Source organism: Sturnira hondurensis, unplaced genomic scaffold (genome assembly GCF_014824575.4).
Source record: "Sturnira hondurensis isolate 20B ecotype Veracruz unplaced genomic scaffold, ASM1482457v3 Scaffold0007406, whole genome shotgun sequence".
NCBI classification, from domain to species: Eukaryota; Metazoa; Chordata; class Mammalia; order Chiroptera; family Phyllostomidae; genus Sturnira; species Sturnira hondurensis.
This window is the reverse complement of record NW_028080037.1, coordinates 14,909,233-14,923,705: the sequence shown is the minus strand read 5'-3', so window position 1 is coordinate 14,923,705 and position 14,473 is coordinate 14,909,233. Positions and strand designations below refer to the sequence as shown.

Below are 14,473 nucleotides of genomic sequence, written 5' to 3'. Positions count from 1 at the left end.
CCTCAGGCCTGGGCGCCCTGTGTCCGCTGCACCCATGGGGCTGTGTGTCCCCGCAAAGCCACTTGAAGAGAAACCAGGGCTAGCCCCTGTGCAGAGCAGCACCTCACTCCCCTTTCCCCCTGCAGGTGGAGAAGTCCCTGCAGCGCATTCAGAATGGGCAGCGCAATGCCATGTACACGTCCCAGCAGAGTGTGGAGAACAAAGTAGGCGGCATCCCTGGCTGGCAGGCCCTCCTCACTGCTGTGGGCTTCAGGCTGGACCCCCCAGCCAGTGGCCTGCCGGCAGCCGTCTTCTTCCCGACTTCTGACCCTGGAGACCGGCTCCAGCAGTGCAGCAGCACCATCCAGTCCCTGCTGGGTAAGCCTTGGGCAGGGCTGAGCCAGAGGGACTGACTGATACATGGGCTGGAGGCCGTGGCTCCTGCACTCGGGAGGATGCTGGATCCCAGAGCTGGGGAGGAGTGATTGAGTGTGCTGAGGCATGGCAGAGTCCCAGACACAGGCTTCGGATTTGGAAGAAACGGGTGCTCTTGACTTATCTTTGGACTTGTGATGGCAAGGCGTCCTCTGCCCTGGCTCTGCCTCTTCCTGGGTGACATGAGGCGATGCTGGGAAAACAGTAGCTGCTGTTAATATTTAATCAACAGCTTCAGACCTGACAGAGCTGTGCAGCCTCCCCAGGTGAAGCAGGGTGCAGAAGCTCAGGGTGCCCTTCGTGCTTCACTCAGAGGGGATGACGTAGCCCGGATGACTAGGGGTCCTGGGCGTGTGACCCTGCACCTGGAGGACTGCAGTGGGGTTGGGATGGTGCCTGCCCCCACCTGCCTTTCTCGGAGACCACTGTCCTGAGTCAGACATGGACCTACAGGTCTGGCTGTCCTGAAGGCCCCCAATACTGAGCATTTGGGGCTTTCTCCCCTGGGAAGGCAGCAGGACTATGGGTGCAGAGCTCCCTCTGTATTAACACCCATCTCGCTCTTCTTGGTTTAGGTCTTCCCACCCCTGCCCTCCAAGCCCTCTGCAAGCTCATCACTGCCTCGGAGACAGGCGAGCAGCTCATCAGCCGGGTGAGTCGAGCCAGGGCTGCTGAGCTCAGACTTGACAGCTGTGCCGAGGAAACAGTGATTTGGCCCTGAATAGGAACCTGCAAGCAGTACAGTCTCATTGCCTTTGTGATTAGAAGGAAAAGGCAAACACTGGGAGTAAGAAAATGCTAGAGATGGAGGGCACTGAGTCCTAAGTGCTCTAGGGCTTTCAGAGGACACTTAAGGGGCTGCTGTCACCTGTAGTGCCAGGCCACTTCCTGACCTCTCCATTCAGAGCCCTTCTGCACCTTGTCACCTCCACCCACCAGCTTTTCCTGCTGACTGACATGATTTAAACAGCCAAGTTCCCTAAGCCAGCAGGTGCAGGGCGAGCCTGGCTGCAGGTGTCCAGCACTTACTCTCCGAGTACGAACTCCACTTGGAACAGCCACTACGGCACAGCAGTGACACAAACAGCTCTATTTCAAGATACCACTTAGGTTTTTAAAGTTGTGCTTTCTTTTAAGAAAAGGTAGATCTAACTCAGGCATTTGGAGGAGTCTAACTCTCAGCACTATGGAGGCCCTTCCCAACTTGGTCTCAGACGGATGACCTGCATACTGGCCTGTGAGGGTCTGGCTGAAGCCCCAGCTGGCAGGCGTGTGTGGCAGGGTTTCTGGAGGGTGCAGCAACCCCTGAAAGCACAGAGCAGTTTTCTCTGGTCATCCTGAGTGTAATAATCTGAAAAAACAACACACATCATTATACATTTATCAGCAGATACCATTTTCAGCAGAAATGTTTCTGTGTGGAAATCAAGCTCCAGCATCTGGGATTAATCTCTGAAAATCTGAGTGGTGCCTGGAGCCTCCCGTACCTGGGATGCGAACAGAGCTCGGTGGTCTGGCTCCTTCTCGTTTTATACTAAGTGTGCTGTTCTGTCTGCTCGTGAAGGTAGTCAGGAAGACACTTCCGGAATGTCGCGTGGTGCAATGGCCCAGGTGGCCCAGAAGCCTGTGCTCCACAAAGAGAGTTAGAATGACACTTGCAGGGCAAGACCGAGACTCCAAAGAGCCAGCTGCATAATTTCTTGCTTTTGGTGGTGGTGACTTTGTACCTGACATCCTCCTGCCTGGCCCCAAGGAAGTGTCCCAGGCTGCCCACGGTGGCCAAGGAATGGTGGACATTTCCTGAGCCACTCTGGAACTGCAGACTTTGGTTACAGAGTGGCCTATTCACACCCGCTGTGCCCCCTGCCTACTTGAATCCAGCCTGCCCTGCTCCTCTCCTGGCAAAGAAGGGCAGGGCCTGGCTGACGTGATCCCCGAGTGCTTCTGGCCTGGGTACAGCTGCTCGTTTTCCTGTGTGTCCCTGCTGACTCTTGCTCCTCTCCCCTCCCGGTCAGAGCCGCGGGCCTGGTGTGGCGCTTCCTAAAGCAGTGGTCAGCTCGTGTTGCATAACAACCTGTGCTTGGATCTAAACTGTCTTCTTTCTCTCTCTTTCTTTCTTTTCCTTATAATCTGCTGGCCGAAGGCTGTTAAAAATATGGTTGGAATGGTGAGTACTACTTTAAGTAGCAACCGTTGTCAGGTGAGCCCCTCCACCCACCCACCCCCGAGGTCCCCTTGGCATGCTCTGAGCTTGGTGCACGGGTGCTGTTTCTCCGAGTCGCATGCACATGCCAACACGCACTCGGGCTGGGGTGGCCAGTGCCGCCGGCTCAGGCAGGCCGTCCCCTTCCTCTGCTCTGGCTCCCCCTTTCCTGCTCCACCCTCTTGTGTTCTTGATGTGACCCTTCAGCGCCATCAGCACAGCAGGGGCAGGAGCAGCTCAGAGTGAGTGACACTGTGAGCCCACACAAGACTCCAGGGTGGAGTTCACAGAGCCAGCAAACCTGAAACACCATGGGGACTTCAGTGGGTGCTGTGGGTTTGCTGAGTGCTAAGTAAGGTTCTGGAACATTGGTGGTGAACACGAGGCCCACAGGCTGAATCCACCCCTCCATTTTGTTGGATCTGGCCCAGCACCTTGCTTCTACCCGGCGGCAGCGCCAAGCTCCTTGCCCCTTAAGGAGCAATTACAGTCATACAGCCCTAAAGTTACATTTGGCCCTTTGAAGGCAACCGTGTGCCTGATTTGGCCCCCAGTGAAAATAAGTTTGACACCCCTGGTCTAGAATATAATCTTGGATTACTCTTCACTATTTACCTCAAATCATAAAGGTGATTTTAATTAAATAGAAAGCAGAGATGAGCAGGCCTATAACCTACCCCTCCTCTAGGCCCCAGCCCTCTCTTGTGCTCGGTAGGTCCATGCAAGTGTGCTTGAGCGGAGATGTGAGGCTGGAAGCAGAAACCCTCACTGCGGGCTGACCTTTACCACCCCACAGCCCCTTCAGCTTCCCAGAAAGAGGACAATAGGCATGAAGGCACTGGAAAGAGAGTTTCAGATGCTACACACATGTAAGGTCATTAGTGATGACAGGAAGAGGTGACGCAAGAGTAACTTAGGGACAAATCCTTGGCGGGCCGGAGGGGTAGAGGACGTTGGAAGGAAGTGAAAGCTCATGCTGCTCCCCCTTGCTCAGCTCCACCAGGTGCTGGTCCAGCTGCAGGCCTGCGAGAAGGAGCAGGACTTTGCCTCGGCCCCCATTCAAGTCTCCATCAGTGTCCAGCTGTGGCGGCTCCCAGGATGTCACGAATTCTTGGCGGCTCTAGGTAGGGCAGGCTTAACTGGTTTCTTTAGTTCCATTTTTTTAATCAACTTTTCTCTTAATTTCTGTTGGGTAAAGTTGGTAGACTCTTAGGGGTCTTCTACTCTTAGGTCTTCTACCTTCTCAGATATTACTAAAAAATAGTTAACTCAAAGGTTCCAGTGCATAAGTACAATTCCCTGGCTTTGTCCCATTTCCCCTATGGCCCCTATATTGTGATTTCATGTCCCTCGCTTTCATATGAATCTGCTAAATTCAGTACCGTTGGGAGTCAGGCTGTGATTAAAAGCTGAACATTTATAAAACAGTGGTTTCACTGTTGTTTTCTATCACTGCCTACTGGAAACTGGCAGAAAGGAATACTGCTGAAGCCACCTTAAACTTGACTGTAGGGTCCTAGAAGTGCACATGCAAGATCCTTGTTCAGTTGAAGATGCTCATTTTTCCTTTGGCCACACTGACTCGGCTGGAGGCAGCTCCTGACAGGACTCCATGAGAGGCTGGAGGCTGCTCTCCTCCTGCCCCACTGAGTGCCTATGTGACTTGCTCGGGAGCCAATTATACCGGAGCTTTTCTCGCACACCTGTTATGTGCCAGGCAGCGCTCTAGGCACTGGGCATGCAGCAGTGAGCCGAGGACAGAAGGCCCTGCCCTCTTAGTGGGGAGGGCGAACAGACAGTAAATATCCACCCTAAGGGAGGCACGGGGAGCAGCTCCGGTGAGCCAAGAGGCCATGGGAAGGCCTTGGGTTTTCAACCTGAACGAGTGGGAGTCTTTGGAGAATGACACAGCCTGAACTCACTGGTAAGGGATTGACCATCAGCCACGGGAGGGTAGAAAGTCCTTTAGAAAGAATCTGTCCTCTGCGTGTGAGGCCCAGAGAGTCAGTACTGGGCCATCTTTTCTAACCCACTTTGTAGATGACCTTCTCTACCCCACCTCAATTAGAGCTGGTGCCATTTGTTTTTGAAGGTAAAAAAGGAAACCCACAAAGCTCCCACTGCCACACACCCTGTGAAGACCGCTGATGTCCTTTATGATTTATATTAGTTGTTTTCTTGTGGACTTAAAGCAGTTGTCTTGGTGTAAACACAGTACATTTCTATCTACCTAAATGTAGTCACTAGCATGTGGAGCAAGAGTGAGGCAGGACAGATCTACAGCCAGGATGGATCTCTTCTCAGTGTAGGGCTTGTCCTGGGCCAGTGACCCAGAGGAGGGAAGAAGATAAAGCCAAGCCCTTGCTTCGTGGAGGCAACGCTCTGCCTTGAGCCGGACCTCAGCCTCCCTTGGCTGTGGGAGTGACGAAGTCGGCCCTCCTCGCCTGTGAACTGGATGCTTTAGTGTTCTTTGCCAGGTGTATCACTGGCTCTCTGGTGCTCGGGCTGTGGGTGATTTTGCTGATGTTCATCTACTTCTTTGTACTTTCCAAATCCCACTGATACTCAAGAGGTGAGGGGTATGCACATACTTATTTTCGCATCCTTTGGACTGAGCCTGGGGGCGTCTCTATAGGCTGGGCAGCTGGAGAAGTGGCTCCCTCACTCTGAGGGCGCCAAGACCCAGAGAGATGCCCCCTTCTGGCCCTCAACATTAAGCTCGTGCCATCACAACTGTCGCAGGGCTATGGGCTATTTAGAGGACCCGGTTCTGTTGGAGCAACCAATTCAAATCATTTGGTAAAAGTAGAGGTTCTATCTAAGCTATTATATTTATATTGATTTGTTTTTAAATGCCGAGTTCTCTGAGACCTTCCTGTTGCTTTCAGGTACTGTTTATGAGTCAAAGGAAAATGTCCCATAGTAATCAGAATGCTGAGTGGCTCCTTAAGTAAACCCAGTTTCCAAAGGAATGACAGCCTCACACCACAATCAGAATCCTCCTGGCACAGGAATAAAATATAGACACAAATTTCTCCTTCAGTAAATACTCTCCGCCATGAATGCACAGCATGCTGACGAAGGCAGCACTGTAAACGACAGGTTCTTGTCACTGGAACACTGAGGGAAAGGGCCTGGCATCACAGGTGCCTGCCTGCGGGCCCTCAGCACCAAGCGCTTGCAGCGTTTCAGGCGGAGCTCAGTCATCTGCTAAGGCGGCTCAGTGAAGCTCTGCAGTGCCAAGGGTGTTTCAGGCCCTAAATTCTTGCTTGGCAAGGCCTTTCTCTGGACGCAGCCCCACCTTGGTCACAGTGTGTTTGGCTCCTTCCTCCTGAGTTTTTCCTGGACAGAGGTACTAGATGCCTCCGCAACGTCTCTTAAGAAGTCCAAGTGCTGGCACAACAGCCCACCAGCCAGCCTCTTGCTCCGGAGCTCATGCCCTTTGTTGTGTCTGCCCCAAGTCTCAGTAGAACCCTTAGGTTCAGGGAACAACCCCTCCTGGTATTTGGGAGAGTGGGGTCTCCACGGGGTGGTTCAGCCAAGATAGATTCTCCACCATGGCAGAGAGCTTCTCCCCAAAGCCCTCAGTGGAGGACATGGAGCACATATGAAGACATCGTCCTTGCCCTTGAGAAGCTTCTACCTTCCCATGCACCAGCTTTAAATACTGGACTCAGTGCCAAAAGGAATGGCCAGTTTTTGCCCTGGGCAGACTCCTTTAAGTGGACTCTTCTGCGAAAGCATGGAGAAAACAAATGTTAACGAGACTTTTCTAGTTCTGACCCCCAGCTCTCAAGAATGTAGTTAGGCAGGAGAGTGGACAGTGCTCTGTGAAGGGACAGAGGGCAGCCCCAGGCAGGGCACTTGCCGAGGTACCTGCGGGGGTTCCCATGACACTGTATGAGGAGCCTTACAGTTCTCATCCTTTTCGGAATATGGAAATCTTCCCTAAGGAAGCACATGTTCATACTCTTTGTTCCTCTAGGTTTTGATCTCTGTGAAGTTGGTCAGGAGGAGGTAATCCTGAAAACGGGGAAACAAGCCAATCGAAGAACCATGCACTTTGCACTCCAGTCCCTGCTCGCCCTTTTTGGTAAGAGCTCTGTCCAGGGCCCCTGGGACAGATGCCAGCATAGCCAGCAATACTGTGGGAAGGGGAAAGAAATGGGGAGTGTGTGTGTGTTAAGAACTGTTCAAGAACAGTAAACAAAAACTCCCTGCTCTCATGGAACTTACAATTAAAGTACAACACGTGATACATTAGCTGAGGTGCTGCCAAGTGCTATTGAGAATATGCTATTGAGAAAACAAGCAGAGTGTACAGGACTAGAAGACAAGGTGAGACAAGGCGGCTGAAGAGCAGACAGGACAGGGAGGAACCACTTGGGAGGCAGTTTTTAGGACCTGGGGGGAACACCTGCCTCCTCAAAGGGCCAAGCTGGCTGGAGTGTGAAAACAAAATGCTGGCTCAGATGGCAGCCCTGCTTGAATGCAGAACCAACCGATCTGCTGAATCTATGTCAGACAGAAAGAGAGGATCAAAGGTGAGACCCTATTTTTCGGAAAAACTGCCAGAGGGTCTACCTTTTGCTGAGTCTTGAAAGTGGCAGGAGATGTGGGTTTGAGTTTCATCTTGGACATACTCAGTTTTGAAGTATCCATTAAACACCTATGTAGGCAACTGGTTTTAATGAGTTTGGAGGTCAGGGAGAGGCCATGGAGGAGACGCACATGTGCATACAGGCCTGTGGGGAAGAGGGCTGAGTCCTGTGAGCATGCCAGGGTTCAAAGGTCACAAAGATGAGAAGGAGCCGCCAGTGAAGGCAGGGTACGATCAACCTTACAGACTGAACGGTGAGCACTGATGTGGCAGCAGGGACATCACTGCTGCCTTTATGAGAACTGGGGAGGACAAAAGCCTGAGTGGCGTTGGTTACGAGAAAGTGGGAGGAGAGGTGGTACAGAGAGTGAGTGTAAACGACTGCAGAGGCGGCTGCTGGAATGTGCAGTGATGGGTCTGGGTCTAGCACAGGGGACAGCACAGACTGCGCGCAGGGCCCTGTGGTCTCGCAGGTCAGAGCAAGAGGCAGACATAGGGTCCCCTAGGGTGTTTTTGTCCCTATGTAAGATTTCCTATTTCCAACAGTACTGTGTTTTTCAGGATTATGAGATGAATTCAAGTTGTCATATGTAGGATTTGTATAATGCTTTCCTAGCTTCCGTGCATATAAAGATGAGTGTGACTTTGAAAGAAAACTCAAAACCACATAGAATGCTAACTGTGCTCTGGACGCATGCGTTTTCTCTTAGATTCTACTGAATTGCCCAAGCGCCTCAGCCTTGACAGCTCGTCTTCCCTGGAGTCCCTGGCCTCAGCCCAGTCTGTCTCCAATGCTTTGCCCTTGGGCTACCAGCACCCCCCCTTCTCTCCCACTGGTGCGGATAGTATCGCCTCGGACGCCATCTCTGTGTACAGTCTGAGCTCCATTGCCTCCTCCATGAGCTTTGTCTCCAAGCCCGAGGGTGGGTCAGAAGGTGGAGGCCCCCGAGGACGGCAGGACTATGATAGGTCCAAGAACGCTTATCCACAGCGATCCACCCTGCCTCGGAGCCAGCTGTCCCCCCAGACTCGCCCCACAGGCAGCAAAGATGAAGAAGAATATGAAGGGTTCTCCATCATCAGCACTGAGCCTTTGGCAGCCTACCAAGAAAACAGAAAGACACACTTCTCACCAGATCACAAACCGTCCCGAGGAGGGACAGCTGGAGGTGTGAAAGTTTCCATGAGCTCCAAGGGGAGTGTAAGCACTCCAAATTCTCCAGTTAAAATGACTCTGATTCCCAGCCCAAACTCACCCTTCCAAAAGGTTGGAAAACTAGCAAGTTCAGATACGGGAGAATCAGACCAATCTAGCACAGAAACAGACAGTACCGTGAAATCCCAAGAAGAAAGCAACCCAAAGCTTGATCCACAAGAGTTGGCCCAGAAAATTCTAGAAGAGACACAAAGTCATCTGATTGCAGTGGAGCGTCTTCAGAGGGGTGGCAGTCAGACCAGCAAGAGTAATAACCCAGAAGATGGCATTTCCATGCCAAATAATGCCGTCTTTAGAGCGTCAGAAACCAGTGCGTTTAGCAGGCCTAGCCTCTCACATCAGAAGAGTCAGCCATCACCAATTACTGTTAAACCAAAGCCCCCAGCCAGAAGCTCATCCCTACCCAAGGTGAGTTCAGGATACAGCAGCCCCGCCCCCTCAGAGGTGTCCATCAAAGACAGCCTGAGCCAGCACAGTGGCCGGCCGTCGCCCGGCTCTGACTCCCAGACGTCCCTGACCGACCAACCTCTCTTTAAACTGAAGTATCCCAGCTCTCCTTACAGTGCCCACATCTCCAAATCACCAAGGAACATGTCCCCAAGCTCAGGCCACCAATCTCCTGCTGGTAGTGCACCATCCCCAGCTCTTTCCTATTCCTCAGCTGGTTCTGCTCGCTCTAGTCCAGCTGATGCTCCCGACATAGACAAACTGAAGATGGCAGCCATTGATGAAAAGGTGCAGGCTGTCCACAACCTAAAGATGTTCTGGCAGAGCGCACCCCAGCACTCCGCGGGGCCAATGAGAATATTCCGGGGGAGCCCCGGAACGATGGCTTCCAGAAGAGATGTCCTCAGTCTCTTAAATCTGTCACCTCGGCACAAGAAGGAGGAAGGGACAGACAAGCTTGAACTTAAGGAACTGTCTTTGCAACAATGCGGAGAAACGCCACAAAAAGGCCCTCCCAACGGGCACTGGCACAGCGAGACCACCACGTTGAGCATGCTGCCTCCGCCCGCCGGCCCCCCTGCTGCAGCGCCCACTCGCCCTCTGAGACTTCCTTCTGGAAACGGCTACAAGTTCCTGTCCCCAGGAAGATTTTTTCCTTCCTCTAAATGTTAAAGCATCTTTTATACCCAGCAACTCGGAGCGCAGCGGCCTACGGAGAGGATCTCGTCCTTCACTTTGCCGACTCCCCTGTCTGAGCGCAGTGCCCCCATGAAGCCACCAGCCACCCCGGCAGAGGCTGCGCTCTTCTCCAGGTGAGGGGCACCCCCACACCTGCCTGGACACTGCAGACCACACACACACACAGATGCACACGCACGCGTGCGGCTGGTGGCTTCTCTGGGACTCTGGGTCAGATTCACCAAAAGCCAGGACTTCTGTGGGGTTGGTACAGGAGGCTCATGGAATTTTCTACACACTTCACCAAATGTTTACCTTTATACTCTCTGCTTCTCATCTTTGACATGATTATTCAACAGGATTTTTGTATAAAAACGGTCATGGTTCATTCTGGGTTGGGGAGAGGAAAGGGAGTGCGTATTTTGCTAACAGGTGTATATGCAGTACCTTTTATACACAGAAATACAAATAAAGCTTTTTTTAGGCTTTCAGGTGCTGATAGCGGGTGGGATATATAAAATATCTCTAACTTGAATTCTACATGAAAATGTTGTATTAGCCAAAAACAGAATAATGGTTTTAAAAAATGCCAATGATTTGTAATTGTAGCAATTTTGGTCTCATGCTATTGTAACATCACAGTGACGATGCAATAATTCACATCAAAACTGCACTTCCATCCCAAACTCTGCTTCATCAAGCCTACACGTGTCCTTGGGGCCCACTGTCAGCCAAACTTGAATTTTCTTAAAAAATTTATCTCTTATCCAGGCATTTTAGAACTATGCAATTGTGATTTAAAATGCAACTTTGTGCTTTTAAAACATTAATGACCTTTTTTGTACATGGATAAACAACTTGGTTTTATTATCAATAGTACTTTGCATTTATAGCTATTATTTTTAAAAGCTCAAAAAAGTTTTTTAAAAATGGCAAATTTTGAATAGTCATCGGTAAGTAATTATCAAACTTAAGGGTGGACTGAAATTATTGTTTCCTTATAAGCAAAAAAAAAAAAAAAAAAAATCCTCTGGCTACCTAGATTCAACCAGAATGTAGCCTTCCAGCTCCTAGTCACCTTATTAGCTGCTCAGTTTTATTCTCTTCTCCTATCTCCAGGCCTTTTAAAAACAATTCTGTTTAAAATCTGTGCCAGGTTCCCACAACCCCAGAACCCCATGTCTGAGAGGTACAGTGACCCTCACCTTAACTGTGACCAGGGTCCCTTGCTCTGGCATCTGAAGGTCAAGGCCCCCGCCCTCCCACAGAGCCTTTAACATCCACAGCCTGTGAAGTGTGACCTTTGCCGGGATTCACATCCAAATGTCGCTGAAAAGGGAAACATACCCTTGAAAGTGCCGTCACAGAAAACAAAGGTGGACTTCCCGACAGATGACAGTGTGCTGAAATGTTGAGCTGGGACAGAAAAATAGTCTAGGGAGGGGTAACCATGAACATAAGAAGTGAAATGCTAAAAATCACATTAGTGCTAAGTTTACTTAGAGAATTTAAAGAAGCCTCTCTCAGGTAATTCTAAAGTTAAAAGCCTACCACCCTCGCTGTGAGGGTATGTGTGTATCACATGAAGGTGGGCTTGGCCCAGGACACCTGCAGCCCATGGAGTGGACACGAGGGGCCTGGCAGGAAGGACACTAACATCAAGTCCCCAGGTCGAGTCTTTACCCTTGGGTAGGATCTCGCTTCATACATCGACCACCTGCCCAGTTCCTCAGTGGACGCCGAGTCTTTACTCACCTCGTGTTACTCTGCTCTGTCACAGAGGTTTCTGCACTTAACCCGACAGCCATGCTGACAAAAGCAAACAAGAAGGATGTCCCATTCTAACCCTGACCCAGCACTGGAAGAGAAATACTTTATAAAGATGCAAGCAATTATGAGATGGTCTTTATGTTAGTAGGGAAAGAATACAGGATAATAAAAGTACTAGTGTAGTAAATAAAAGCCAAGTTTATAGCACTGTGCATTAGATAGCAAAATCAGGTCCTCAATAATGAAACTAAACCTCAAAGTAAATTTCTAAATCCTTATGTAGATAGTTGGGCTGTTCCTTTCTCAGCAAATCTCAGCCTCTTTCCCAAGTGCCAAGGGGCCCTGGAGGAAAGGCCCGGTGTCTGTGCCCCGCCCGTGGGGGTGGGGGTGCCGCCCCGCTGGCCCGCCTCTAGTCCTTCACCCCCAGACCGCTTCCCGTGGTTATCCAGCCAGCAAGGAGGACTCATGGACCCTAACCTGGTTTTAGCCCCACGTACATTGCTGTTTTACATTTTCGTTGTTGAAAAGCCAAATGGTATGTGTTTTTTTTGTTGTTCTAGCTATAAGCTTCAATGAAGGAAAGCTAAGATGATGAAATAATAGGACCAAACTAAAAATCACTGTAGAATTGTGGCTTCTCTATGTTTACTGTCAGTCTTGGTGTTTTCTATATGAGTTATATGGATGTGAAATGACAGTGAATTTTTCAGGCTTCACTGAAAAAAAGTATGCACTTAAAAATCACGTGAAATTGTATAATTCACAAACTTCTTTGTATAGATCAGAAGTTAGCCAACTACGACCCACAGGCTAAATCAGGTCAGAGGCCTGGATTTTTACAGTCCTGAGCTAGGAATGAGTTTTACATCTTTAAATAGTTATCTAAATACCTACAGATATTCTTGACTTTGTTTCTGGGCCCACAAAGCCTAAAATACCTAAATACCTGGCCTTTTAAGAAAGTTTGCTAATTCCTGGTATAGATCATGGAGAACATGATTAGAATGGTGTGTTGTTTCTACAGCCTAGGGGAAATGAGTGTCAGGTTTGGACAGAATTGATTGCGTGCAGGAGAACCCTAAGCCACAGGGATAGAAGCAAATGGCTCCACAGTCGCTGGCTTTGTTCCACTTTGGAAGGAGTCAATGGATGTGGGTAAACTTTACAGAAATATTTTTTCTTCTCCATATGCATTGGATGCAGTTTTTTCACAGCTCAGAAAACTGAATGCCCTGCCCCTACTGTACCATCAGATGTGAACACACTGAACACAAGCAATAAAGCCTCCCTTCCCTAGAAACTTTAGTGTGACTACAAAGCAAGGCAGTCATAGACTCTGCCTTAATTCTTAGCAGTGAATGACTCAACTACCTTGCCAATTTTAACTAAGTCAAAATACCAGGACACAATTAGCTACTAAAATTTATATTATGATCCACATTAGCGTGTGATAAAATGAAGTTCTTACCTCCATCCCCTTGGAAAAAAATCATGGTCCACACTGACACCTGCTGGGGTCTCAGCAGGAGACCAGGTGCTGTACACACTGTCGCTACCCTGACCTTGTCTGTCCCAGTAACTCAGAAGGTGATCACTGTAGCCAATCTCCAGTGTGGTGCCCGCCTGTCCCACCACCCCTAACACAAGAACTGTCACTTCGTTAGCTTCAGTCCAGGTTGGAAAAAACACCACGCAATAATCTGGTTTGCTTTTCAAAAGTAGGCAGAAAGTGAAAACTGTATAATATTTGATCACGTATTTTGTTGTTTTATCTAAAATGACTGTACATGTGGTTTGTGAACTGGGCCTTGTTTGTGCCAGATCCTTCAAAGATGTTCCACGTAAGGACGTGTGCGGTCACCTGCTCCTGAGACCCTTTCCCCACTTGGCACTCACACCCCTCATATGCAGTGTTAGCCATCTTTGGCCTATGTGGACATTTTTGTAAATTACTGTTTCCAGATGGCATTAAACTTTTTATATTATGAAATTTATCATGTAAAAAGAACTTCATATTTTTATTGAGATTGCTAAGGCACTTGGCCTTCCTTTGTGATTTCAGTGTCTATTAAAGCATGAGCTCCCTCTGTTTTAAGTGCTGAATCTGAATTGCTTTCTGTACACATCCCACACTTTCTAGCTTTCTTTGCAGTGCACGGAGTGGTCATGTATCACTAATGAGCAGGCGCCTGTGTGGAGTTTTATCCCTGTAGCTACACTGGACCCTCCCATGTGCCAGGAGAAAAGCCCAGGAGAGCACACAGCACAGCCAACCTGAAAGCAGGCAACTCCAGCCCCAGGGCACCAGGTACCTGTTGGTGGGTTGCTACTTAGATGCCAGGTGCTTCTGATCTTCTGTGATAGAGTTGGAGGACCAGATAATTCTACATTTGCGTAAGTTTTTAGACAAAACAAAACAGAGTTCATTATCGCCAGATCCCTGGGTGTGAAGAAACTTCCAAGGAAAGTATTTCAGGAAAAAGGAAAACAGTCTTACACATAAAAGTCTGAGAAGCATGAAGGAATAGTGAACAAACTAGGCAAATGTGAATAAATCAAAACAAAAACTGTATAAAAACTAATGTTTCACTTGGGTAGCAATATAAAATTGAAATAGTAGACAACAACATGTAAAACAAGGAAGTTACAGTGTTCTGGATTGTTTAGGAATAGAGGTAGATTAGAGTAAATTAAATAAATATACATAATCACCCATAAAAATAGAAATAGAGGGTTATAGTCACAAACTAGTCAGGGGGTACCAGAAAAAGTAAATTTTAAAAAACTTAACTGATCTAAAGGAATAGAAAAATGGAGGTAACAACAAAAATTATTTTAAAAGCAAGACAAACATAAAATAAGGTGGAAGAAATAAAAATTGCCGGTAATCATTATGTCAGCAAACTAAACCATTAGATGATGGCAACATGCCGCACGCTCTTTAAGAAACTATATGCAGTTTGGAAAAAACCCCAAGACTACAAATGCATTAGGCCCCAAGTGATCGACAATAAAAGGATTGGCAAAACAGATATTAAAGTAAAAGGAACAAAAACAAAGAGGACTCACAGTCTAATATTTAAAAAATACTCGGCAGAAAGACAAAATTCTAAATTTGTATGCAGCTAACCATACAGCTTCAAAA

At 48.8% G+C, this 14,473-nt stretch overlaps 1 protein-coding gene across 3 annotated transcripts in view; it reads left to right on the top strand.

The window, feature by feature from the left end:
* Positions 1-12,810, top strand: part of TTC28 (tetratricopeptide repeat domain 28) — a 583,146-nt gene extending 570,336 nt beyond the window's left edge. For 2 of the 3 annotated variants that reach the window (XM_037052402.1, XM_037052404.1), the window contains 6 exons: positions 126-357; positions 990-1,066; positions 2,558-2,581; positions 3,612-3,741; positions 6,603-6,710; positions 7,928-12,810. In XM_037052402.1, coding sequence (XP_036908297.1) covers positions 126-357; positions 990-1,066; positions 2,558-2,581; positions 3,612-3,741; positions 6,603-6,710; positions 7,928-9,552 — 2,196 coding nt within the window. In that variant the 3' untranslated portion in view covers positions 9,553-12,810. The remainder of the gene's footprint in view (positions 1-125; positions 358-989; positions 1,067-2,557; positions 2,582-3,611; positions 3,742-6,602; positions 6,711-7,927) is intronic. The other variant, XM_037052403.1, reaches the window with a different exon arrangement.
* Positions 12,811-14,473: the final 1,663 nt, after the last annotated feature.